The following is a 27,353-nucleotide window of genomic DNA, read 5'->3' on the forward strand; positions in this document are numbered from 1 at the left end:
TTTAGGTGTCTAAATCACCAACAGCCTGTCCTGGTCCCTCCATGCAGATGCTATAGTTAAGAAAGCTCACCAATGCCTCTACTTTCTCAGGACTGTCCACTCACCTGATGAAAGAGCAACACTCCAAAAGTTCATGATTCCTAGTAAATCTGTTGGACTTTACTCTGGTGTTGAGACTTCTTACTGTTTCTCAGGAGACTTAGGAGATTTGGCATGTCTGCTACAACTCTCACCAACTTCTACAGATGCACTATAGAAAACATTCTTTCTGGTTGTATCACAGCTTGGTATGGCCCCTGCTCTGTTCAAGACCGCAAGAAACTACCAAGGGTTGTGAATAAAGCCCAGTCCATCACTCGAGCCAGTCTGCCATCCATTGACACTGTCTACTCTTTCCACTGCCTCGAAAAGCAGCCAGCACAATCAAGGACCCTACGCACCCCAGATATTCTCTCTTCCACCTGCATCCATTGGGAAAAAGGTACAAAAGCCTGAGATCACATACCAACCGATTTAAAAACAGCTTCTTTCCTGCTGCCATCAGACTTTTGAATGAACCTACCTTGCATTAAGTTGATCTTTCTCTACACCCTAGCTATGACTGTAACACTACATTCTTCACTCTCTCTTTTCCTTTCTTATGAAAGGTATGTTTTGTATAGCGCGCAAGAAACAGTACTTTCCATTGTATGTTAATACATGTGACAATAATAAATCAAATCAAACAGGTAACAATGTGATAATGACCAAATAAATCTATCAAAAGACATTGATTGACAGATAATTCTTGGCCAGGACACCAGGGAGACTCCCTGGATTTTCTTTGAAATAGTGCCATTAGATCTTTCACATCCAGCTGAGGAGGTAGACATGTGTCAGTTTAACATCTCAACTGAAAGATGAATACATTGAATAAACCCTCATTAAAAGTTTAGGACCAGATCAATTTCAAGTTTCATTAAGCTTTAAACTAGTAAACTAAAGGTGCAAACTTTTGTGCATTTTTTTAACCTATCATATAAGTTTATCACAAACTCATTTTTACCAGAAAGCGCCTAATTAAATCCTAAAACAATTACTAAGGGATTTTCAGATGGCTAAATGCAAGCTATTTTATCTATGTGAATCAGTTAGCATATCATTCTGAAAGATGGAATTCCACTTTTCTTGCAGCCCAAATGAGGCATTTCATACATTTATTAGACTAATTGTATGTTGCATAAGCATTTGGGAAAAAAGGATGATTCAAACCAATCCAAACATGATTTAAAATAAATTGGGTACAAAGTCAACACACTGATATTGTCATTGGCACAAAGACATATGAATATGAGGAAACACTTGAACAGGTTATTTTTTAGAATAAAGGAAGTTGCAGGGTAGTTTGATAATTATTTACATTTAGGGTGGGAGAGAGTAAATTGGAACAAAAAGCTACCTGTGGGTTCAAGGGATTAGAATGAGGAGAAATAGTTAATATAAATCAATGTAAGGGATTTAGCACAGGGAGCTGGAGAAACCTTTTATTTTACAAAAGGAGTTGTGCAGCTCTGGAGTACACAATGCAAATTTAACAATTAAAGCAAAGGCCCTACTACTATTTAACAATAAGTTAGATAAGTAGTTGAAGGAAAGGTGGAATAAAGGGATATGAGAACAGAACATGCACAAGGGATTAGGCTGACTGTTTATGTGAAGGACAAACAGCAGCATGGCTGTCTGATCAAACAGCCCTCTTAGCGTATTGCTCTCAAATTCATGTTTTCATAGAATCATTGAGTGCAGAAGAGGCACTTTAGCCCATTGAGTTTGCATGAGAACCACCTGACCTACCTACCTACCTAATCCCATTCACCAATACTTGGCTCATGTTTCATATTACATATTTCATAAATCATATTACTTGAATATTATGATGTACCACGTGCTCACCCAGGTACTTTTTAAAGAATATGAGGCAACTCATCTCTACCACCCTCTCAAGTTGCACTTTCCAGACTGTCACCACCTTCTGGGTAATAAAGCTTTTCCTCACATCTCCCCTATACCTTCTGCCCCTCACCTTAAACCCAAGTCCCCACGTGACTGACCCTTCACTAAAGGGTGATATTTGGATCTCCTTTGAATCTCCTTATCCACCCTGTCCATGTCCCTCATAATCTTGAACATCTCAATCAGGTCACCTTTTAGTCTTCTCTTTTCCAACAAAAACAACTCAAGCCCCTCCAACCTTTCTTCATAATTTTAATGTTCCATGTTATCAATCTAAAATTTTAAAAGCAACCCCAAAAGTTGCCTTTCTTTAACATGGGCAGTGATTCTCCCAGAAGTGCTGAATTGGTGGGAAAATTGTTTTAAATGTTGACATGCCAGAAACTGGCATGGATCTGCTTAATGTATTCAGCAGCTCACTGCCCTATAATTTGAATCTCACTAGTGGGCCTGGGACTAGAATCTTCGGGCCCGCTAGCCTCTTCACTCCCCTCCCCTGCCAGGAATATCTCTTCAGTGAAGTTTACCTTGGCCTCCCATGTGTGGAGAACTGGCAGCCTGACCCCGCTGGAGTGAAGGAGGGCAACCGAGGCCCTCCCAGAGGGTCAGACACTGGGGTGATTACTATTTGGGCATTGCCACCTTGGCAGTGCCAGCCTAGGCCTCTGCGACTGCCCAGGGGCAAAGTGCCAAAGCCCAGGGGGCATCTTGGCACTGCCCATCAGGCATGGGCCAGTGCCAAGGGGGTGGCACCTAATGGAGTGGGGCCTGATGGGGGTGGGTGGAGTCGAAGTGGGCTGGGAAGGGGAGGGGGGCGGTTGGGGCTATGCCAAGGCTTGTTTGGGGGGGCCAACAGTCAGGGTGTAAGGGTAGGGGTGGTTTGCACGGCCAGTGATTGCGGGGGGGGTTGGTGGGGGAGGTTGCTGTGCTGGCCAGCAATTGAGCTGGAGGTAACTGGGGGGGCCGGCATTATGGGGCCACTGATCATACACTGATTTCCGTGCTAACAGATCAGCACATGCGCAATGGCCCACTCAGCGCTATGCTGCTGGCCTCTCCAGCAGGAATAGACCCTGTCCCCTGATTTTCAATGGGATTTACACTAGTGCACTCTGCAGTGCTGAAAGTTTCATTTTGAAACTCCCTTTGAAAAGAACAGCATGATTTACTCCAGTTTTTATGCAAATTTGATACTGAGAAAATTTTTTGGGAGAATCGCCATCGTGATTTTGGAAGTCACAATGTGAGATATTGCAATGAAATCCTTATTTCCACAATTAGAGTTTTTACTGCTACAATTAAATATAATTACATATATACATAGTGCATTGCTCAAAGTAGAATATTCATGAACAAAAATAATCTTAGAATACAAATGAACTAACCTACTATAGAGTGAACCTATGAATTTAAGCATAGAAACATAAGTCATTAGCAAATCACTTTAATACAAATGCTATGTTCCCCTAAACCTGTTTTGCAAGACAGGATAATTGACTGAGGACTGCTTTGAGATTTCAACATCAAAACATTTCAAATATTCCAGTAAGTACTGAATAAAAGGCAGTTTGAGGAGTGTAGCTGGAAGCATAGAAATACAAATATATCATAATGGATTAAGTGAATGGGCAAGATGGTGATAAATGGATTTCAATGTGGGCAAATGTGAGGTAATTTGGATCTAAAAAGGACAAAATAACATTTTCGATGAAAAGCTAGGACTAGTGAAGGTCAAAAGATCCTTAAAATGTCATAGACAGCTGTAGAAAATAATCAAAAAGACTCACTGAATTCTGCCCTTTATATTTAAAGGACTAGAATACAAACGAGCAGAAGTCACATTTCAGCGATACAAAACCCTGGTTAGACAACAGCTGCAGCACTGCGGGCAATTTTAGGCACCACACCTTAGGAAGGATATAGTGGTCTTGGAAGGGATGCAGCACAGTTTTACAAGGGTGATACCTGGACTCCAAGGGTTAAATTACAAGAAGAAATTACGCAAACTAGGTTTGTACTTTCTGGTATTTAGAAAGCTAAGGGTAATTGGATGAAAATTTTGGAGGTATTGAGGGAAATTGATGAGGTGAATAGAGAGAAATTGTTCCCAGTATTTGGTGTGCCTGGGATTAAAGTGCCATCTAAAAATTAGAGCCAGGCTTTTCGGGATTGAAACTACAAAATACTTCTACACACAAAGGATGGTAAAAGTTTGGAACTCTCTTCTGAAAATGGCAATGGAATACCAGTTTAATTGTTAACTTTCGATCTGAGATTGATAACTTTTTATTAAGCAATGGTATTCTGGGTTATGGGCCAAATGTGGAATAACTTCACAGGTCAGCTACAGGGTGGGATCTTATGAAAATCTGGCAAAGTATTAGTTCTGGTAAGAAAACTGGCATGGATCGCTCCAGCTCCACTGGCCAGTTTTTTTTCCAGATCTCGTCCCTTCAACTGCAAAAAGCAAGAGCAGGCGTGGTTTGCATTGTCGCTCTAGTGAAGTGGGATTCCTAAGGCCAGGACTTGACTCCACTGAAAACAGGGTGCCCCAAAAAGGGCGCCCTGATCGTATAAACAAATGGAGGTACCTGTGGCTATCCCTACCCCCACCCCACCGATGCCAGCATTTGCCCTGCCTCCCCTTTCAATGGCAGTGTCAACCTGTGCTAGGCAGTATTGTTTGGGCATGCCAAGCCATGTCCTTCTCCCCCAGGGGCTACACTGACCGCTGCACCCCGGAGGGATCCCCTCAACACGTTCACATCTGGGTGAACCTATTGTAAACATTGGTAAGGTGTGAACATTTTGTGAGGTTGGAAAACCTGGCAAAATCTGGTGTTTAATTATATTTAGACTTGTTAAAATGTCTTGAAGTCAGGTTCATGCCCCTGATTATGTTGCTGGTGAGGGGCTGCGGAAATCAGATATTGCCATCTCACCATCGAGATTTGCCATTTCTGGGTTTCAGCAGATCTTCAGCCTTCAGTGGTGATCTCATAGACAGAGAGTGCAGGCTGAAGATCCTGCTCAAAATCTCATTCAATTAAGATACATATTTGCAGGGCTAAAAGACCGTCTCGTGTTCCTATGTTTCTAATATTACCTGTGTCCCCATGCTATTCTATATTCCTAGTTTATGAACCTTTCCTTGGTTCAAGTTCCTGGAAAATCCTCTTTCTAACAAGAATAAAATTATGTAAATAATTTCATTTATAGAAGTCAATTCCCAGAAAATACAAATCCTTTTATGTAACAGAATCTTTTAAAAATAACTGCGCAAGTAAGTATCTAAGAATATAACTGATTTTTTTTAGAAGGATGATGGACTGGGATTCTCCAGCTGTTCACGCCAGTAGGATTCTCCCATTCTGCTGCAGTGAACAAAGATTTGGCTGAATGCCAAATTCTTCATTCTCTCTGGCAATGGCAGCAGGGCATGAATGGCCAGAGAATTCCAGCCATGCACTCATGAAGGAATTATCAATGGGATGTGATGGTACTTATGGTTCTGAGATAATGGATAAGCCACTTGAGGAATTCAACTGGTCAGTATTAAATTCTGGGGTTTAAATTTGATTTAGTATTTTGGATGTTTGCTGGATTATGATCATGGGCCTTTTCTGTTGATGGTCACCTCCCTCTTGAGAGCAAATGCATTGAGTAGAATTCATGGTGAAGCAAATTGTCTCTAGTCTGTGCCCAACCTCTGAAAACCATGTCATGGTAGAGTTCCCTGCCTGTTTGCATTGTTTTTTTTTCCCAGCATAATTCACCTGACATCAGATAGAGGGAGTTTCAAAGTGCAAGTTACATCCAGTCCAAATCAAGCTCCTATGATTTTTTTGGTTTAAAAAGCATTGTGGTTAGATGCCAGCCACAAAACTGCTTTTCAAGTTAGGAAGTTATTCAATAAAGATAGTAAGAATAGAAAAGCGGAATATTTCTTGTAAGATGTGAAACTTGTAATTGTTGCTGTTCAGAGAGACTTACGTGTAGTATACTTTTGGGCAGCACGGTGGTATGGTGGTTAGCACTGCATGTCACAGTACCAGGGATTTGGGCTCAGGTCACTATCTGCGCAGAGTCTGTACGTTCTCCCCCTGTGTGTGGGTTTCCTCACACAGTCAGAAAGATGTGCTGGTTAGGAGCATTGGCCATGCTAAATTCTTCTTTGGTGTACCCGAGCAGGCTCCAGAGTGTGTTGACTAGGTGATTTTCACAGTAACCTCATTGCAGTGTTAACGTAAGTCTACTTGTGACAATAATAAATAAACTTTAAAACTTGTATGAGGAGCAAAAAAATTAGCAGATACAGCAAGTAATTAAGGAGGTAATTGTGATGTTGCTCTTTAGTGCAAGGAGACTGGAGTACAAGAACATGGAAGTCTTGTTACAATTGTGTAGGGCTTTGGTCAGATCACACCTCAAGCACTGAGTGTGATTTGTATCTCATAATTAGACTTTGCCTTTGAGATGAAAAATAAAATTTCACTAGTTCGTGTCTGAGATTTGTGGGCTGTCCTATGATAAGAGACTGAGTAAATTGGGTACATATTCCCTGGAGTTTAGAAGAATGAGAGTTGATCTCATGGATACATACGAGATTCTAAGAGGGTTTGACAAAGTGGATATTGAGTAGTTAATTCCCTGACTGGGGAATCTATAATGGGGGTCTGGCCTGGAGATAAGGATTGATCATTGAAGACTAAGCTTAGGAGAATCATAGAATCCCCACAGTACTGCAGGAGGCCATTCAGCCCATCGAGTCTGTACTGACCACAATCCCACCCAGGCCCTCTTCCCGCAATGCCATACATTTACCCTGCTAATCTCCCTGACACTAGGGTTAATTTAGCATGGCCAGTCAACCTAACCTGCACATCTTTGGACTGTGGGAGGAAACTGGAGCACCCGGAGGAAACACACGCAGACATGGGGTGAACATGCAAACTCCACACAGACCATGATCAAGGCCAGAATTGAACCTGGGTCCCTGACGCTGTGAGGCAGCAATGCTGATCACTGTGTCAGTAAGAAATGTCTTCACTCAGAGGGTTTTTGTAATTGTCTACTCCAGTGGTCTACGCCATCTCTGAATATATTCAAGGCTGGGATGGATTGACTTTTATTTTCTCAGGGAATCAAGGGATATGTGAATGCTCAGGAAACTGGAGTCGAGACAGAAGGTTAGCATGATTGTATTAAATGGTATAACAGCCTCGAGGGACCAAATAGTTTGTTCATGTCACTCTTTCGCGCATAAAACTGGCTAAGTCTCAGATCAAAATAATTGTGACTGCAAATTCCACAGATTGTATCCATTTGTGACCCTTCAAGGAGACTCTTAAATTTGTATTCAAGTGCAGGAGCAATAATAAATACCTTTTAAACATTTTTAAATATTAAGACATATTTAAGTTTCTAAGAAGCCCGTCTCTCCATTAGTCCTTGTTAGTAGTAGCTGTGAGACTGGTGTGGAACTCTTAGAACATTTTGTGAATGGAACCAGTCAGCAATATGTGTCCGGTGACCCTCAGCTTGCAGGTAAATAAATTGTCTGCTGTTACATCCTTCAGGGATCACACGGAGGCAGAGGATATTCTCCTTAAAAGACCTGAGCACAGAGGCGGTGTCAAGTTGAATGCTTTGTTGAATGAGCATTTGTTAGTTTCTGTTTTTAGGCACTAGTATTTGCAATCACAATAGGGCTCGTGAAGAGGCAGACACTCACATTGTGAGCCTCATACAGAAAATCAATGCCATCCTTAAGAGAATGGTGACTTGTCTTGCTGTGAAAAATGGGCCAACCATTGTCTTTACCTTTTCTTAAATCTGTAGGGCGCAGCAGCTGCGGACAAGATAAGAAGTAGGGGCAGTCCTTGTCACACTCCACTCAGACTTTGATGATGTTGGAGGTCTGTGGCAGGGTAGAGTAATTAACATCCCTGTGGTTCATTCTAAAAAATACCAGTGTACCTGGCCATTCTGCTGACTGTTTAGCAGTTGCTACATTGCCCTAGGTGAAATTCAGTTAACACCAAGGAAGGGCAATAATTGGATTATTCTTGTGAAGCTGTACCAGAGGCAATGCTGGAGCAAATTATTTGGTGCCAATTAGACTTTAATTAATCTTCACAAGTCTACCAGCATATAAAGTAAAATTCTACCCCAATTTGAAAACATAGCAGAGTTTTGCACAGTGGCAGTTGTTACTGCCAAGTTCAGTAATCTCTGCCAGGTTTAATCACAATGACAAAATATGAGTGGAAAACAAGTTCCCTGGAGCTAACAGATTATCTTTCTGTAGTTTTATATATTCATCCAAGGAAAGAAATTTTCTTCTCGATTTGTGCATGTACATCAGGCGTACCACATAATTTATTATTACCGCATCATTCATTGCATTGCCTGCTGTGCGTACCATTATTCTTATCGAGCTGTGATTCAGTGCTGTACCTCTGAGTTTTTGTCAATGTAGCTGCAACTGGTCAGCAATTTTCTTTCATTGTGTTTTCGATTGCTTCTTCCAAGTTACCAACTACAGCACAAACTTACATTTGTATAGCAACTGGGACAGCACAATGTTAATTACTTCACTCAATTTCCGGCTTGGGTCACTGTGCAGAGTCTGCATATTTCCCTGTGTCTATGTGGGTTTTCGCCGGGTCCTCTCGTTTCCTCCAACAGTAGAAAAGACGGGCTGGTTCGGTGCATTGGCCATGCATGCTAAATTCTCTCTGAGTGTCCCTGAACGGGTGTTGGAGTGTGGCGATTAGAGATTTTCACAGTAGCTTTATTACAATGTTAATGTAAGCCTACCTGGTCTCATTCATAATGAAACTACCAGGGTGTTGTTAAAGCCCATCCCACTAATGTCCTTCAGGGGAAAAAATAAACCATCTTTGCCCCGTCTGGTCTATATGCAACTCCACAGCCACAGAACTACCCTCTGAAATAATCTAGTACTTGGCCCATAGCCTTGAATTTAAAATCATTTGCTGAAAGAAGTGTTCTGAAACATGCAGCAGACTTGAAATGTGCTATATAAATGTAGATTGTTTTTACGATGGGTAGTTTCATGTAAAAGAAAACTTTAAATTAAGAAAGCAGAAAATAATTTCCTTCGTAGCATTCTCCTGAACCCTCGTTGTGAGTCAATAAGTGACAATTATCTAACAGAAAATAAATGCTTAGGGTGTAATGAGGGGTGTTAACTCAAATTGTGCTCAGTATTCCCCATTCTTGAGAAATGTTTTCTCCTAAATTTCTGCTTAAACTCATTTGTATATAACTGAGTGTGAAATCTGCTGGGGAACAGCCTAAACAGGTAGTGTTTTGAAACAGTTATTAAAAGCAAAATTTTGCTTTGAAAGCAATCCTTGATATATTTACAAGTAGTAAGTTGGCAGACTCAATTTTGGCGGAAAATTCTGCGAACTTTGGTGTCCGATTTGCCAATATATTGAAATAAGCAGCACAATCAAGTGGGAAATCCAAACTGCAAAATTCATAATTAGTTAGTTACCTTTTGAAAAGCTTCTGTTCTTGCATGAATAGAAATAGAATAAACATAATCAAATGTTGTACTACTATCAGTTACATGCAGATGGACAAAACTGCAGCATCACCTAAAATTACCTTCTGCCACTAATTATTGATGCCAAGGTTCACAACTGCAAGCTGGTATTTGAGTGTTGTGTGTGCTTGAATAAATCTCAAAGCACCTGTACCTGAGGGCATGTCATTAAAACATACAAAATTCTTGCAGGTTTTAGGAAGCTTGTTTCTGCTGGCTGTGGGTGTATAGAACCTTAGGGACACAGTCTTAGAACAAGGGAGTACACCATTTAGGACTGAGAAAGGGATGTATTGTAGAATTCTCTACCCTAAAGAGTTGTGGAAGCTCAGTCATTGAGTATGTTCAAGACAGAGATCGATAAATACCTAAATATTAAAGACATCAAAGATAGTGTGGGAAAATGACATTGGTGTAGAACATTATCTATTTTCTAATTGAATGGCAGAGCTGGCTCAAGGGGTTAAATAACCTATTCCTGCTCTTATTTTCTTTAGTTCCTGTCCTAGCCTTTATTTTATAGGAATAATCTTGGATCATCCTTCTGCAGATCATGATCAATTTCAACGTCAGCCAGGATAATGAAGCTTTTGACTGTACAGTATTCATTTGAAGCCATCACTTCTTAATATATCAACAGGAACCAAAGCACATTGATCATTGGACAGTAATGGCTAGTAAGTTGAGACAGCTGAATCTATATGAATTACAGAGAATATAAATGATATAACTATAATGCAGCATTTATTATCTACCCAGAAGTAGCCAGAGGGGTGGCATAGTGTCACCGTGGTTAGCACTGCGGCCTCACAGCGCCAGGGACCTGAGTTCAATGCCAGCCTTGGTTCACTGTCTGTGTGAAGTTTGCACATTCTCTCCGTGTCTGCATGGGTTTCCTCTGGGTGCTCTGGTTTCCTCCCACAGAACAAAGATGCACAGGTTAGGCTAATTGACCATGATAAGTTAACCCTAGTGTTAGGGGGATTAGCAGAGTAAATATGAGGGGTTAAGGGAATAGGGCCTGGGTGGGATTGTGGTCGGTGCAGACTCAATGGGCCAAATGGCCTCCTTCTGCACTGTAGGGATTCTATGAATCAACTGCAATGGCTTTTTTTCTCCTACTCCCACACCATTATTCCTGGAGTCCCCCAGTGCGCTCTTCTTGCAGGTGCAGCAGGTGGTCAGGAAGGCGAATGGGATGCTGGCCTTCATAGCGAAGGGGATTGAATATAAAAGTAGGGAGGTCTTGCTGCAGCTGTATAGGGCATTGGTGAGGCCGCAGCTGGAGTACTGTGTGCAGTTTTGGGCGCCGCACCTGCGCAAAGATATTTTGGCCTTGGAGGGAGTGCAGAGGAGGTTTACTAGGCTGATACCGGAGTTGAGGGGGTTGAACTATGAGGAGAGGCTGAATAAACTAGGCTTGTACTCGTTGGAGTTTAGAAGAATGAGGGGAGCTCTCATTGAGACGTATAAGATGATGAATGGGATGGATAGGATAGAGGTGGAGAGACTCTTCCCACTGAAAAAAGACAGTAGGACTAGGAGGCACAGCCTCAAGATAAAGGGGAGGCGTTTTAGAACGGAGTTGAGGAGGAACTTCTTCACTCAAAGGGTGGTGAATCTCTGGAATTCTCTACCCATTGAAGTGGTGGAGGCTGCCTCGCTAAATATTTTCAAGAAGCGGGTTGATGGGTTTTTGATAAGAGAGGGGATTAAGGGTTATGGGGAGAGGGCCGGAAAGTGGAACTGAGCCACGACAGATCAGCCATGATCTTATTGAATGGCGGGGCAGGCTCGAAGGGCCAGATGGCCTACTCCTGCTCCTATTTCTTATGTTCTTGGCCACTTTCTGTTTTTCATTTACAATTTGTCCATAGATTTAGCTTCCACCTGTACGCTGATGACACCAGCACGACTCAGCAATACTTCCTTCCTTGTCTGATATCTAACCCTGGATGAGCAGAAATGTTCTCCACCTAGATATTGGAAAGTCATCAAGCTTCTTTCCCTAGCCACTGGACCTATCCCTCTCCCTGGCCACTTGCTGAGGTTGAACAAAATGATCTACAATCTAGATATCCTAATTGACCCAAAGATGAGATTATGACCATATATCCATGCCATCACCAAAGCTGTTGAATTGCATCTCCGAAACATTAGCTGTCTCTCATGTTCACTAATCTGCTGCTGAACCATCTACTAGGAGCAGGGTTTTCATGTTATGCAGTGGTGGAGGTAGTCGGCGATTAGCTGGCAGTGAGATCTTCTGGTCCAGCCATTGTCAACGGGGTTTCCAGTTGAATGTACCCCTTGTCATTTGGAAACCTCCAGCGGGGGTGCAATGGGATTTGGTGGGAGGTAAGGGGCAGGATTTTCTGGCTGCGTTAGCCTGAGCTCAACAGACTTGTGCGTGGTTTGTGTCCGGGAAAGTTCAGCGCTGGGTGTTTCTCGTGTATACTCGATGGGCTGAAGGGCTTCTTCTATAGTATATAAATTCTATGATTCTATCCTATGAATTGCAGACACTGGCATTATGTGGGAAAGCTAGCATCCCACAACGTAAGCAATGTGAAAAATTAACAGATTTTTTTTTTGTATGACATTGCTTGAGGGATAAACATTGGCCAGGACTCCAAGAATAACTCCCATGCTATTCTTCAGAATAGTACCATGAGAGCGTTATCCTGCATCTGGGAGGGTAGCTTTAATGTATTGGTCAAAAGACAACACCTCTGACAATGCAACATTCCCTCAGTACTGCACTAGAGTGTCAGCATTAATTTTTGTGCTAAATCCTGGAGTGAGACTTGAAGTCAGGAATTCTGTGACTGAAAGGCAAGAGTGCACCCAATTGACTTGAGGCTTACATGTCTGTGATTTTATAATAAGACAGTTGAAAAAAAGTTTGTTCAAACTCACAAAGGATTTTTGATAAACATGGTTTAAAGATGATTTCCAGTATCAAAAGATGCTATAACTGGAGGACGCAGGTTTTTTTTTGATTTGACTTATTATTATCACATGTATTAGTATACAGTGAAAAGTATTGTTTCTTGCGTGCTATACAAACAAAGCATACCATTCATAGACAAGGAGAGGAGAGAGTGCAGAATGTAGTGTTACAGTCATAGCTAGGGTGTAGAGAAAGATCAACTTAATATAAGAACATAAGAACATAAGAAATAGGAGCAGGAGTAGGCCATCTAGCCCTTCGAGCCTGCCCCGCCATTCAATAAGATCATGGCTGATCTGTCGTGGCTCAGTTCCACTTTCCCGCCCTCTCCCCATAACCCTTAATCCCCTCTCTTATCAAGAACCCATCAACCCGCTTCTTAAAAATATTTAGCGAGGCAGCCTCCACCACTTCAACGGGCAGAGAATTCCAGAGATTCACCACCCTTTGAGTGAAGAAGTTCCTCCTCAACTCCGTTCTAAACCGCCTCCCCTTTATCTTGAGGCTGTGCCCCCTAGTCCTACTGTCTTTTTTGAGCGGGAAGAGTCTCTCCACCTCTATCCTATCCATCCCATTCATCATCTTATACGTCTCAATGAGATCTCCCCTCATTCTTCTAAACTCTAACGAGTACAAGCCTAGTTTATTCAGCCTCTCCTCATAGCTCAATCCCCTCAACTCCGGTATCAGCCTAGTAAACCTCCTCTGCACTCCCTCCAGGGCCAAAATATCCTTGCGCAGGTGCGGCGCCCAAAACTGCACACAGTACTCCAGCTGTGGCCTCACCAATGCCCTATACAGCTGCAGCAAGACCTCCCTACTTTTATATTCAATCCCCCTCGCTATGAAGGCCAGCATCCCATTCGCCTTCCTGACCACCTGCTGCACCTGCAAGCTGGGTTTTTGCGACTCATGCACAAGGACCCCGAGGTCCCTCTGCACCGTCGCCTGCTGCAGTTTTTCGCCACGTAAGTAATAGTCCTAATATGAGGAAGGTCCATTCAAAAGTCTGTTGGCAACAAGGAAGAAGTGGTTCTTGAGTTGGTTGGTACACGATCTCAGATTTCTGTATCTTTTTCCTGACGGAAGAAGGTGGAAGAGAGAATGCCCGGGGTGCATGGCTCCTTAATTATGCTGGCTGCTTTGCCAAGGCAGCGGGAAGTGTAGACGGTGTCAATGGGTGGGAGACTGGTTTGAGTGATGGACGGGGCTTTATTCACAATCCTTTTAATTTCTTACGGTCTTGGACAGAGCAGGAGCCATACCAAGCTGTGATATGCTTTCTATGGTGCATCTGTAGATGTTGGTGAGAGTTTTAGCAGACATGCCAAATTTCCTTAGTCCCATTGAGTCTACACTGACACACGAGAAACAACTGGCACGGAATTTTCCCAGACACAAACCATGCATATGTCCGTTGACCTTGGGCAAGATTTTCGGACCTTGGTGCAAGCACGGCCAGAAAATCCCACCTCTTACCTCCCACCTAATCCCGTTGAACACTTGACCCATGGCCTTGAATTCAAAGGTAGTTCATTTGCTTAAAAAAAAGTGTTCTGAGACATACAGTAGTCATGAAAGGCACTATATAAATGCAGATTTATTTTTCTTTTTTTACATCAGATAGTTTCAGATATAAAAAAATTAAATTAAGAAAGCAGAAAATAAGTCCCTTCACAGCATTTAAGGTAAATGACAATTCAACCAGAGGATGTGGGAGGATTTCTTTATTCACAGCAAGTTGTTATGACCGGAAATGCATTGTCTGAATGGGCCGTGGAAGCAGATTCAATAATTACTTTCAAAAGGGAATTGGATAAATACATGAAGGGAGGATTTTTGCAGGACCACAGTGAAAGGGCAGGGCACTGGGATAAATTGGCTAGCTTTTTGAAAACAGCAGGCTACAATGATCTAAATAGTCTCCTTCTATAATAGGCCATTCATCACGAAAGCATTGTGGTGATGCCTGGAATGTAACATTACATGACTAATTGACTATAATTGAACAGCATCTGACATTATACAGCAACCTTCCCAAATTGAAAACCTTCCAATGAAATGTGCTGCCGAAAAGCTAGAACATTTCAAAGTGAGAAAAAGTAATTTTTCAAAGGAAGTTAGCACAGTATCAAGGCTGGATATTTTAAGAAATGAAGGTTTGCAGCCTAAGCCATCAGTCTCAATCATTCATACTATAAAAAAAAGAAACGGTTGAAAATACTCAACAAGTCTGGCAACATCTGTGGGAAGAGAAACAATATTATGGCGTATCTCGATCTGTAAATGCTGCCAGAACTGCTGAGTATCTCCAGAATTTTGTGTTACATTTCAGCTTTCCAGCAGCCACAGCATTCTGCTTTTGGAATAGTCCAAATAGTTTATTGTCTGCTGAACAGTAAGAGTGTGAGGGATATTGTTTATGTCAGTGAATTAACTCTAAGACCTGGACTACTGATCTGAAAGTATGAGTTCAAATCACACTATCGTGGCTGAGAAGTTTAAAATATTCTTAATAAAATCTGAATTTAAAAAGGTAGCATTATACCAGTAATAGTGACAATAAAACTACAGGGTTGCTGTAAACAAAAACCCATTTGTTTCACTAACATTCATTTAAGGAAGGAAATCTGCCATCCTTATTCAATCTGGCCTATATGCCACTCCAGACTCACGGCAATGCGGTTACCCAGGGAGCCTGTCAGCTGTGTTCAAGAAGGTAGCTCACCACTACCTTCAAGGGCAATTAAGGATGGGGAATAAATGTCTCCTTACCAGAGATACCCACATTCTGTGAATTAGTACAAACTCCAACAATGGAAGTAAGTCTGCAGGTGAAGAATAAAGATGTGATTGTCAGGAATTAAGACATGTAGACAGAGATTCAGCAAAGAGGTAGTTGGCTAAAAGGGCACAAAACCATTGTGCACAAAACTCACAAGACTTTACTCCAAATCTAGATGGTAGGAAAACAGGATCTACACCAAAACTCTGGTCAACTAACTGCACCAGATCAGAGTACAGCCTACTAATCCAAGTATAGAGAGAACTCTCGTTCCACACAGTGAGGAGAGAATGAGGACCAGTCTCATGGTCTATTGATTAATCTGTCCCCATAAAAGGAGAGACAGAAAGTAAAGTAAAACAAAGTTTTTTTTTTAAATGCAAGATACTCCCTAGGAAGGAAGTCATGGGATCCCTTTAACACTCAGGCCTAGATATTTTGAGTTATTTTGGTCTTAATGGCTGAATAGTATTTCAATTTCCCTTCCCCATGCACACCTGTTGACCTATAGATGATGCTAAATAGATCCCCAAAAGTAATACTTTATCCTTCTTTCCATTTGAGCATTACTGCTTCATTAACCTTAGTCCCCATTGCAACATTCAATTGACACTCAGCCCCTCACAAGTTTCAGTGAGGAGTTGAGGGAAGTCTGTATTAGTAGAGAAATGGTTTTGGGGTAAATTAGTGAGATTGAAGGTGAATAAATCTCCAGGACCTGATTCTTCATCTCAGAATACTTAAGGGAGTGACCCTCGAAATAATAGATCTACTGGTGGTCATTTTCCAAAATTCTTTGGAGCCTGGAGGGTAGCTAATGTAAGCCCACTATTCAAAAAGGGAGGTAGAGAGAAAACAGGGAACTGTAGACCAGTGAGCCGTAACATCTGTAGTAGGGAAGTTGCTTGAGTCCATTGTCAAGGATTTTATAGCACAGCATTTCGAAAGCAGTGGTATAATTGGACAAAGTCAGCATGGATTTATGAAAGGGAAATCATGCGTGACAAATCTACTGGAATTCTTAGAAGATGTAACTAATAGAGTTGACAGAACTGGCGGATTTGGTTTATTTGGATTTTTCGAAACCTTTCAACAAGGTCTCACATAGCAGATTACAATGTAAAATTAAAGCCCATGGGATCGTGTGTAGTGTCTTGAGATGGATAGAAAGCTGGTTAGCAGACAGGAAGCAAAGAGTTGGAATAAATGGATCATCTTCTGATCGGAATGCAGTAACTAGTGGAGTACTGCAGGATCTGTGTTAAGACCCCAAACTGTTCATATTATTATTTTTAATAATTTGGTAAGGGAACTAAATGTATTATCTCCAAATTTTCTAACTTAGGCGGAGGGTGTGCTGTGAGGAGGACACAGGCATGCTTCAGCATGTTTTGGTTAGGCTGAGTAGGCATAAGTACTGCAGATGCAATATAATGTGATAAATGATGTTATCCACAAGTAGATAAAATAGGAAGGCAGATTTGAATGGGTGTAAATTGAGTAAGGTAATACTCAGTGAGACCTTAGTCTCCTTATGCATCAGTCACTGAAAGTAAGTGTGTAGGTACAGCAGGCAGTAAAGAAGGCAAATGGTACATTGACCTTCATAGCAAGAGGATTTGAGTAAAGGAATAGGAACGTTTTACTGTAATTGTACAGAGCGTTGGTGAGACACAGCATGATTCATGAAGAGCAGGTCATGTTTGATTAATTTGGTGGAATTCTTTGAGAACATTACATGCGCAGAGGACAATGGGGAACCTGTGGGTGTGGTGTATCTGGATTTCTAGAAGTCATTTGCCACATAAGACAAATTTTGCCCTTCATTGCTAGAGGAATGGAATTAAAAACAGGGAGATTATGTTGCAGCTATATAAGAATAAAGAACAAAGAAAGTTACAGCACAGGAACAGACCCTTCAAGCCTACACCGACCATGCTGCCCGACTGAACTAAAAACCCCTACCCTTCCAGGGACCATATCTCTCTATTCCCATCCTATTCATGTATTTGTCAAGATGCCCCTTAAAAGTCACTACCGTACTGCTTCCACTACCTTCCCCGACAACGAGTTCCAGGTACTCACTACTCTCCGTGTAAAAAATCTGTCTCGTATATCTTCTTTAAACCTTGCCCCTTGCACTTTAAACCTGTGCCCCTAGTAATTGACTCTTCCATCCTGGGAAAAAGCTTCTGACTAACCATTCTGTCCATGCCTTTCATAAGCTTGTAGACTTCTATCAGGTCACCCTTCAACTTCCGTCCTTCCAGTGACAACAAACCAAGTTTCTCCAACCTCTCTTCATACCTAATGCCCTCCATACCAAGCAACATCTTGGTAAATCTTTTCTGTACCCTCTCCAAAGCCTCCACATCCTTCTGGTAGCGTGGCTACCAGAATTGAACACTAAATTCCAAGTGCAGCCTAACTAAGGTTCGACAAAACTGTAACATGACTTGCCAATTTTTAAACTCAATGCCCTGGCTGATGAAAGCAAGCATGCCGCATGCCTTCTTGACTGCCTTCTCCACCTGCATTGTCACTTTCAGTGACCTGTGTACCTGTACACAGATCTCTTTGCCTATCAATACTCTGAAGGGTTCTGCCATTTTCTATATATTTCTTATCTGCATTAGACCTTCCAAAATGCAATACCTCACATTTGTCCAGATTAAACTCTATCTGCCATCTCTCTGTCCAAGTTTCCAACTGATCTATATCCTGCTGTATCCTCTGATGGTTGTCATCATTATCTTCAAATCCCACCAACCTTTGTGTTGTCCGCAAACTTACTAATCAAACCAGTTACATTTTTCTCCAAATCATTTATATATATTACAAACAGGTGCTGGTGAGGCCACACATGGAGTACTGTGTACAGTTTTGGTGTCCTTACTTGAGAAAGGACTTATGGCACTGGAGTGGGACAGAGGTGATTCACTAGGTTGATTCCGGAGTCGGGAGGGTTGGGTTATGAGGAGAGATTGAGTGGACTGGGGCTATACTCGTTGGAATTCAGAAGAATGAGGGGAGATCTTATTGAAACATATAAGATTATGAAGGGAATAGATAAGACAGAAGTAGGGAAGTTGTTTCCACTGACGGGTGAAACTAGAACTAGGGGGATTGGCCTCAAAATAAGGGGGAAGCAGATTTAGGACTGAGTTGAGGAAGAACTTCTTCACACAAAGGGTTGTGAATCTGTGGAATTCCCTGCCTAGTGAAGCAGTTGAGGCTACCTGATAGAATGATTTTAAAGCAAGCGTAGATAAACTTTTGAACCGTAAAGTGTTATGGTGAGCAGGTGGTTAAGTGGAGCTGAGTCCATGAAAAGATCAGCCATGATCTTATTGAATGGTGGAGTAGGCTTGAGGGGCCAGATGGCCTACTCCTGCTCCTAGTTCTTATGGTGAGGCCAGCTCTGGTGAAGAATGGCCAAAGAGGAGGCAGGAGAGTGCCTCGTTTGTCACTTTACCTATCATTGAAGCATTAATTTGCAATCCTCCATGTGAAGGATTTGGCGCAATGTGAGTTCTATCTTGCTTTAAGTAGCACATATAAGCTATTTGACAGGCTAAATGGCACAATTACCCACAATTCTATTCTCCTTAGCTCTGTTTTCTTCACGGGAGCTTGGAGGTTTATTCCTGTAGAATTTTCAATGATTCTCCTGTGCTTGGGTACCATTCCCAGCTGTCTTGTTTGGCTGTTTGTTCCAGTGGTTCTTGCTTTGTGCATTCTTGAAAAGCACGAGAAAAAATTGATAAAGCACTGAATTTACCTGAGAATCAAAAGACTAGACCATAGATTTGAATTGACTCAATTTCCTGGTTAGTGGTGAAGCTTGTTACTGACTTCCAAGAAAGATGCCCTCAATAATCCAGTGATCTCTGTGCCATGAATAATAATGCCACCAAGCAGAGTAAACAACCAATCACATTGAAGTATTCCCACAATCAGAAATCCAGGAAATAAAATGGGCTGATATTTTTACTTCTAATCAAAAATTTATGGAGAGCAAAATAAATGATTGGATCATGCATATAAATTAAGGTTGAAGGTGAAATAGAAACAAATAAAAGATATTTATATTATTTTAAATGTTTATCAATATGGAGCAATTTGACAATCTGAAAATATAAAACTAATTTTGTGGAACCACTGAAATGGTTAAGCAGTAAAAATGATCTTAGTATAGCATTAAAACCACAATGGCACCTCATTTGACAAGTATAATGTTTTTAAAGGAGTTTACAATGGGATTGATAGCATACAATGGGCAGGATTTTGCCAGTTGCTTGTTTGCTTGGGCAATCATCAACAGTGCATCATATAGGGAAATTATAGAATCATTGCAGCAACTAATGGATTTTCATGTTTGACTATGCATGTGCGGACTTGAGAAGTTGTTGCCAGTTTCAGAGAATAAGATGGCAAATGCTGACAGAAAATCCAGACCTTAGTGATATATGTGTAAACATCTTCTGTATTCTCAGTGTCCCATGATATTTCAGGTCTTTGTGAGTTGGCCTGTTTTGACTGGGGTTAAAACGGCTGCATTTTCTTTGAATTCAGGTACAAGAGTTTGCCCATATCAATATTTGCACAAGCCTGTCGCAGTACCTTGGATAAGACCATTTAAATTAAATTTTCAACATACAATTACTTTCCCAAGAAAATATATTTAAATGATGTAATTGATGATTTACAATTTATAAGCTATGATCCAGCTTGAATATCCATAATCCATTTAAAGATTATATGCACATTTGAATATGTCAGTACAGATCTTTCATTTATTAAATATTTCCCTTCATTTGTTTTGCATCTTGTATCTGGTGGCAAGTAATATATAGTAAGTAATAATGCAAAACAACTGTGCATTTAAAGAGCTTAAATTAGAAACAGTTTCATAAGGAAATACAGAGAATCCATAAATGTATAAATTATGTAAGGAGACAAGCAATTATCTTTTTGATGTGTAAACATGTTTTAATGCTTCATTGCAAAATATGACATATATTTTCCATTACTTTCCAGTGTTACTGTTGGTTACAGCTGAAAGAGGCTCCTTCTTCATTTCTATTAGTCAAATTCAGGAGTCTGAATTCTGACAATTTCCTAAAACTGTGGCTGTTTACCAACATATCAAGTAAAAGGTTGCTAGTCACTTTGTGAATTACTGTACAACATTAGTAATCCAGGGTACACTTTGTTACATTGTTAGGGCTCTTCGACTTTGACAATGTTACTCACTAATTGCTTGTATTAATGACATTAGTTGAAAGGAATACAAATTTCTGTTTATTAAGGCTACCTTTAAAATAACTTCTTAATTTTGCAATTGTAAATATCACTGTTTAAAGAATTGTAAGCACATCACACATTTGAGATCCTTCATAAAGTAAAAGCCAATACAGTGGCTTGTGACATGGATAATGTTTTGTTTCAATTTTGAGTGCGGACCATTTACATAAACATTGCGAGGAATATGGATGTATCATAAAAGATTAAAACATCTGAAGCAATCCAACAAACAAAAGAGGGGAAAAAGTCAATAGTATGTCTTCCCACCCTGCAGGTGAAAACTGTTGCTGAACAATACCATTGTCAAAGGACATCCCTACTTTGCTGAACTTAACTTGCCGGATTCAATAAAGCAGCTGCATGGACAATGCACTCGGGGTTCAATGTAAACTGCTTCCACGTCCCTAGCTTAAGGCTAGGGCAAAAATACGCACAGCCATAATTAACTCCAAGTCCGTCAACTCCACATGCCCACAAGATTTCTGTTTGGAATGTAGGATTGCATCAAGTATCACATAGCCCCTAATTCACAAGAAGCTTCCCCCCCTCCCCACACCCCGTTACAATGAATCTGTTTCGGCACAGTGTCGCCACATAGTCTGTAGAGCTAGAATTTTTGAAAAATAAAATGGACTGGGAATAGATTTTGTACAGGTCCTTTTATGCAACTACAATGTTACTGTTGAGTAGAAGCAAGGAAAAGTTGAATGTGCAATGGTGATCATCCACAGCATTGCACTGATGTGAATCTCTGGGCTGTCAGCAGATGAACTCTCTGGAGATGTCTGTTCTTTGGATTGTACAGCAACAATCTCCTTATCATTTGCAGTAGAGATCTGCGTCTGAAAACATTTAAAATTCCATTAGCATATTCTGTTATTGAGTACATAAGAGGAGAGTTTCCTAGCTCTGCACTTGTTTGCCCGGAGAAGTTGGCAGATCAGAGGGTGTACCCTCAAAGGAACTTGCTCTAGTTTACTTCCAGTGCATCATAGTGCAGAGCAGTTGGGGACCTCCCCTGTAACTTACATAAAGTTAGCCCAGTGTGAAATGAATGGAGTTCTCACATTTAACTTTCACAGCACCTGCAACTTTTGAAGTTATATGTCCTGTAAACCCAAATTCAGGTCATTATTATAGATCAAAAACAGCAGGAGACTTCAGCCCAGCCCTCAGGAGCATCTGATCCTCCAGTCTGAAAAACAACCATTCAACGCTGTCCCTAAGCCAATTTGTGTTCAGAAAACCACTGTCTCTTTAGTCCCATGAGCTTTAATTTTGCTAACAAGTCTGTTATGTTGCACTTAATTGTTAAAAGCCTTTTGAAATTCCAGACTCACAATATCAATTGCACCATTCTTGTCAATTATCTTCTTTTCTTGATGACTAGCCTTTAAGAAATTTGTGCTGGATTTCCTGTTATTCCACATTTTTCCAATGGCAATTAATAGTAACAGTTAAAAAATATATTTCTTTTCGCAAGTTTAAGCAGCGCATGTGATATGCACCATAAGGTCAAGACTTTACCAAAAATATTTCCAATTATTAATTTGCCTTGGATGCATTTTGGTAATTTCCTGTCAGGTTTAAAGGGTTCTAAAGATGTTCTAATGCAACAGAATACTCCACTTAAATTGGTGTACAAGGAAGAGGTAGAACTACCATGAACTGTACCACTAATAGTCAATTGCTGATTAACTTTGTGGATGGTTTTAGACAAGTTTATGCACCACATTATCCAAACCTGCTCGTTTACAGGGGGCGGGGAATTTCAAAAACAGGAAATGACTTTGTTCAGTCAGATTTCCACCCCATACGCTGTAAACTTCAGCACATGTGAGCGGGCATATCCTTTGCCCACAATGGCGATACCAATAGTGAGACTCTAAAGGACCTTCCATGCGGCTCCACATTTTCACTGATGGAACAGATTGCCCAGACTTTCAGGCTCACAAGGAATTTAACCCTAGATATTATATTTCCCATGGGAAATTCTTTGAATTTAGAAATGTTTTCTCAAGTACTCTTACATGATTTTCATACATTTGTGGGTGGGCCATTGTCCTTATTATTAAAATATGATGTTAGATTTGGAACTATTCTCATTCACATAGTGAAAACTGAGAATTCCTTTGTTAGAAGTTATGGACGTAGTAGACGGTTAACAGGTTATTCAATTTAACCTATGCTTGCAAAGCTGCAGGACTTGAATATAACATTGGCAAATCTCAAATGAAATTAGGGATTAAAAGAACATTTTTTCCCACATTGCAGTTGGCACCAAAGACAAAATCTCATCAATTCTACTTAGTGCAGTATTGATTAACTTCCTAAGCAAGCAGCTGGAGAAACATCTGATTTCAAACAGGATTAAAAGTTGTAGCGATAATAAAATATTCTGTGGAGCACTGTGGTTCAGGGCCTTTGAAGGGAGATCATTGGTGGAATGGAACAGGTTGCATGAATAATTAGTAGGTGGTTTTAAGTTATTCCCATTATTATCTTGGGATGAGGGAGAAGTTGGAAACAAAAGATGAAATAAGCCATTGTTCATATTCAAAACTACAATAATTTTAACTTCTCAACAAGGGGAGAAGGAGGGATAAGGGGTTAAAAAGAAAGAAATCTGAAACCTATGTAGACTTCAATCCACGTCCAGTCTTAATGGAGGCAGGTTGGAGTTGGGTTGTGTAGGGGGTGGGTGGTGGCGGCAGTAAGCTGCTGATATGGGAATTATTCTGCTGTCCAGAGGTGGGTCCATGTTAGTTAGCTATGTTACCCAAGGCTCAGAAAAATAAGACAGCTTGAGGGAGGTGAGAACAAATGAATTGAACAGAAAAGTGTTTTTCCGGTGCTGCTTCTGAACCATGACAAACAGGAGTGCTTCCCCTTTTTCCTGGGTCTACCATGTTTAACCGCTGACCTCCCTGCTACTGGACTGCCCTCCGCAATTGGTCATCCCAACCTACAACAACGACCTATCCATCAGGCCACTGTGATATATCCAACTCCCAACATACCTTTCACCACCCCCTACTCCACTCCGTCCCCCCACCCCCACTCCACCCCACCCACCCCCACTCCCCCCACCCCTACTCCACACCGCCCCCCCCACCCCCACTCCACACCGCCCCCTCCCCCCTCGCCCCCGACCCCCACTCCACCCCTAATTTCCATCTCCATCCTTGAGATCACTCCTCCTTTCCCGCCCACTCCATAGGCCAAACTATCAATCAGACAGTAGGCTGGCCTTTTCTTCTAGCTAACTGTGACCGGAATTAGAGTCCAGAAATGTTAATCAAGTCCTGGTGTCAAAATTGGCAGGACCTCCCAGAAATACAAATATGCTAATCACAAAACCTAACACCCTCCCCTGCCCCGCTTTCAACCCCATCTTCCTCGAAATACTGGGACCATGTGTGCCCCTGCATACACTTATTTTGAAAGGACAGAGATATTCTTTAATTATTTGGGTCACATCAAATTCAACTTATGTTTGAATAGGACACCAGTCAAACATCCTCAGCCTTGCACTTCCTCAATAAGAAATAGGTGCTTTTGACCTCTGCCCTAATCTGACCAGAGCATCTGTGAGTAGAGCGAGATGTCATAATTTCATGTCAAATGCCCATGTCATGTGGTTGTTGGAGGCCAATCATATCAGTCATAGGACATCACTGTAGGCGTTCGTAGGCCCAACCATTTTCAGCTGCTTCATCAATAACCTTCCCTAAATCATAAGATGAGGTGGGGCTGTTCATTAACGATTGTACAATTTCAGTACCATTCATAGGTCCTCAGAAACTGGAGGGTCTGTGTCCATTGGCAATAAGGCATGAGCAACATCCAGGCTTGGGCTAATAAGTGGCAAGTAACATTCGTCTCACCCAAGTCACAAACAATGACCAAGTCCAGTAACAAACAATTTAATCCTCTTCCCTTGATGTTCAATAGCATTACCATCACTGAATCCCCCACTATCAACATGTTGTGGTTACCATTAACCAGAAACTTAATTGAGCCAGTCATATAAATACTGTGGCTATACAGCAGGTCAGAAGCTAGGAATTCAGCAGTGATTATCTTACCTCCTGGCATAACCAAATCTTGACAACCATTTACAAGGCACAAATCAGGATTGTAATGGAATACTCTACACTTCCCTGAATGTGACTCCAACAACACACAAGAAGCTCAATACCATCCAGGACAAAGCAGTCAACTTGATCAACACCTTAATCATTTACTTTCTGCACCATTGACGCAGAGTGGCAGCAGTGTGTACCATATACTAGATGCACTGCAGAAACTCATCAAGGCTCTTTCAACAGTTCTTTCCAAACCTGCAATCTCTACCAACTGAAAAGAAAAGATCAGCAACCACATGAGGAACATGAGGAACACCACCTGCCACCCATAGCATCCTAACTTGAAACTATATTGCCATTTCTACACTATCATTGGGTCAAAATCCCAGAATTCCTTTCCTACCAGCACCTTAGGTGTACCTGTACCAGATAATCTGCAGCAGTTTAAGAAGGCAGGTCACCACCACCTTCTCAAGGGCAATAATGGATGAGCAAAAATACTGGTGTAGCCAGGATGTTCGTCCCATGTAAGAATAAACTAAAGACCAAACAGTTGGCAACACTATGTGCTGCAAGCATTACTTACAAGCAAATTTTTGTACTGAAGGAAGACTAAAATATTTCTAGGAAGTAATAAGAAGAACTTAAAGTCACACTGCAACATTTAACGGATGCAGAATAATAAATGAACTCAAATAAGCAACTCTCTGATAAACAAAAGTATGTTTGGTAATTTCTGAGGTACAAACTTTCTTCAATGAATGCAATTCAGAAAAGTAGAATGTGAAATATCACAATGTTCCTTTGAGTGATGATATGCAATATTTTTTAAAGGAGTAGGTGCACAGTTCCTCTTGTTGAGAGTACTGGCAATGAGACTTGCTTCATTTTTGAAAGATGAATGAACTTTCCCATTGAAGGGAACTTTATTATACAAGCAAGTAGCATATTGCCCCTCCATACACAATATACTTTTAAAAATATAAGGCTATATTCTAGTTAAATAGTTTTCCTTATAGACTATTTCACTGGACATTGCATTCCCGCATTTAATACAGAGGCTGAATGGAAGAGACATAAATTAATGTTACCTCTTATAGCACAGACATGTTGTTTATATCCTTTAAAATGTGAAAGTGTGGTGCTTATTTAGATATTGAATATTTTACTTATTATTATTGGAGTCAACACTTACCATTCCTTTCATTTAAGTTTAAATTACAAGAACAGCATATATCTTTTTGAATGATTTGGAATTAAATTGAAGCCTGAGAATGCATTATATATAAATTCAAATCATTCACAGAAATTTCAGATATATTGTCGTGCTTAAAAAATGAGCCCATGATGAGCTCTTAGAAGTTGACTTTGAATGCTTACCTCTCTAATACAAAGGTCCGGGTTCACAGATACATTGGAGTGTAGTCTTTGTGCCTGGTACAAAAGATATGTAAATGTTAGAATATTAGGATGTCCATATTGACTGAAATGAGAGGAACAGTGGTAATGGTTTGAAGTAGAAAGAATGGGGCATAGTTTGTGGGGTACAGGGCAGTGATCACAGAGAATACACAAAACAAAAGAAGCTTCGAGTGCACTGAAATTAGAAGGGGAACAGCATAGCCTGAAGCTGACTGAAAGACAAAAAAACAGGAAACTTGAGTTAGTAATAGAAAAGCAAGGAGCCATTGAGACTCACTTTCAGACCATTAAAAAAGGCCATGTGAAGGGGAATGTTATACTCTGATGGGACAGGAAACTAAGAGCTGAACACCCTGCACAGGGCTTTACTCTGCTGATCTAAGTACTCAGGGCAGTATCAATAGCTGGCAAAATCATAGGAGCCTAACCCCATCAGAAACTCGATGATAAAGACAAAATGCTGTGGATGATGGAATCTGAAATAAAAACAGAAAATGCTGGAAAATCTCAGTAGGTCTGACAGCATCTGTGGAGAGTGAACAGAGCTCACGTCCGGATGACCCTTTAAAACATTAGCTCTATTCTCTCTCCACAAGCTCTCAGACCTGCTGACATTTTCCAGCGTTTTCTGTTTGTGTCCCATCGGAAAACCTATGGCTTGCTAATTTAAATAATTCTTTAAGGACACTGTCTCCAAAATTTAAAATGTTCCTGCTCTGAATGAAAGACTGTAAGATTTGCAGGTACTATCCAGAGATGACATTGTCAAGTGGATTACAAATTTATATAAGACTGCATCTCAGAAGAATTAAGGAAATATTCAGTGACTTTCTTTCAAAGGTTTAAGTGTCTGTCTGATACTACAAGATTTGTTCTCCCACTGACAGCTGGTGACTGGAAACCTGCAACCAATACCAAAGGAGAAACAGGTGCACATGCTTCAAGAAGCAATAGCCTCCTTGTGGTAGCTCCATAGGGACAATACTTCATCATCTCCAGTCGCCTTCATCTTTTCAGTGCCCAGCTGTCAAGGAGCTTTAGGTAAGCAGTAGGTCTATCTTGTATTCATCGCAATTAGAATCATAGAATCTATGGTATGGAGATAGTCCCTTTGGTGCAAACTGAAGAATGCTGACCAAAATGCCTATCTAAGATAACCCCATTTGCCTGCATTTGGCCCATATCCTTTCAAATCTTTCCTACCCATGAATCTATCAAATACTTGGA

General features: G+C 40.9%; 1 protein-coding gene across 2 annotated transcripts in view; it reads right to left on the reverse strand.

Annotated features, from left to right (window-relative positions):
- Nucleotides 1–20,310: 20,310 nt before the first annotated feature.
- gfra1b (gdnf family receptor alpha 1b) overlaps nt 20,311–27,353 on the reverse strand; it is a 202,860-nt gene continuing 195,817 nt past the window's right edge. For both annotated transcript variants that reach the window (XM_080205298.1, XM_080205299.1), the window contains 2 exons: nt 26,085–26,138; nt 20,311–21,458 (listed from right to left, as the gene is read on the reverse strand). In XM_080205298.1, the coding sequence (XP_080061424.1) occupies nt 21,285–21,458; nt 26,085–26,138 (228 nt within the window). In that variant the 3' untranslated portion in view covers nt 20,311–21,284. The remainder of the gene's footprint in view (nt 21,459–26,084; nt 26,139–27,353) is intronic.

Source organism: Carcharhinus amblyrhynchos, chromosome 17 (assembly GCF_965287045.1).
Source record: "Carcharhinus amblyrhynchos chromosome 17, sCarAmb.v2.hapA, whole genome shotgun sequence".
In the NCBI taxonomy this organism is placed as follows: domain Eukaryota; kingdom Metazoa; phylum Chordata; class Chondrichthyes; order Carcharhiniformes; family Carcharhinidae; genus Carcharhinus; species Carcharhinus amblyrhynchos.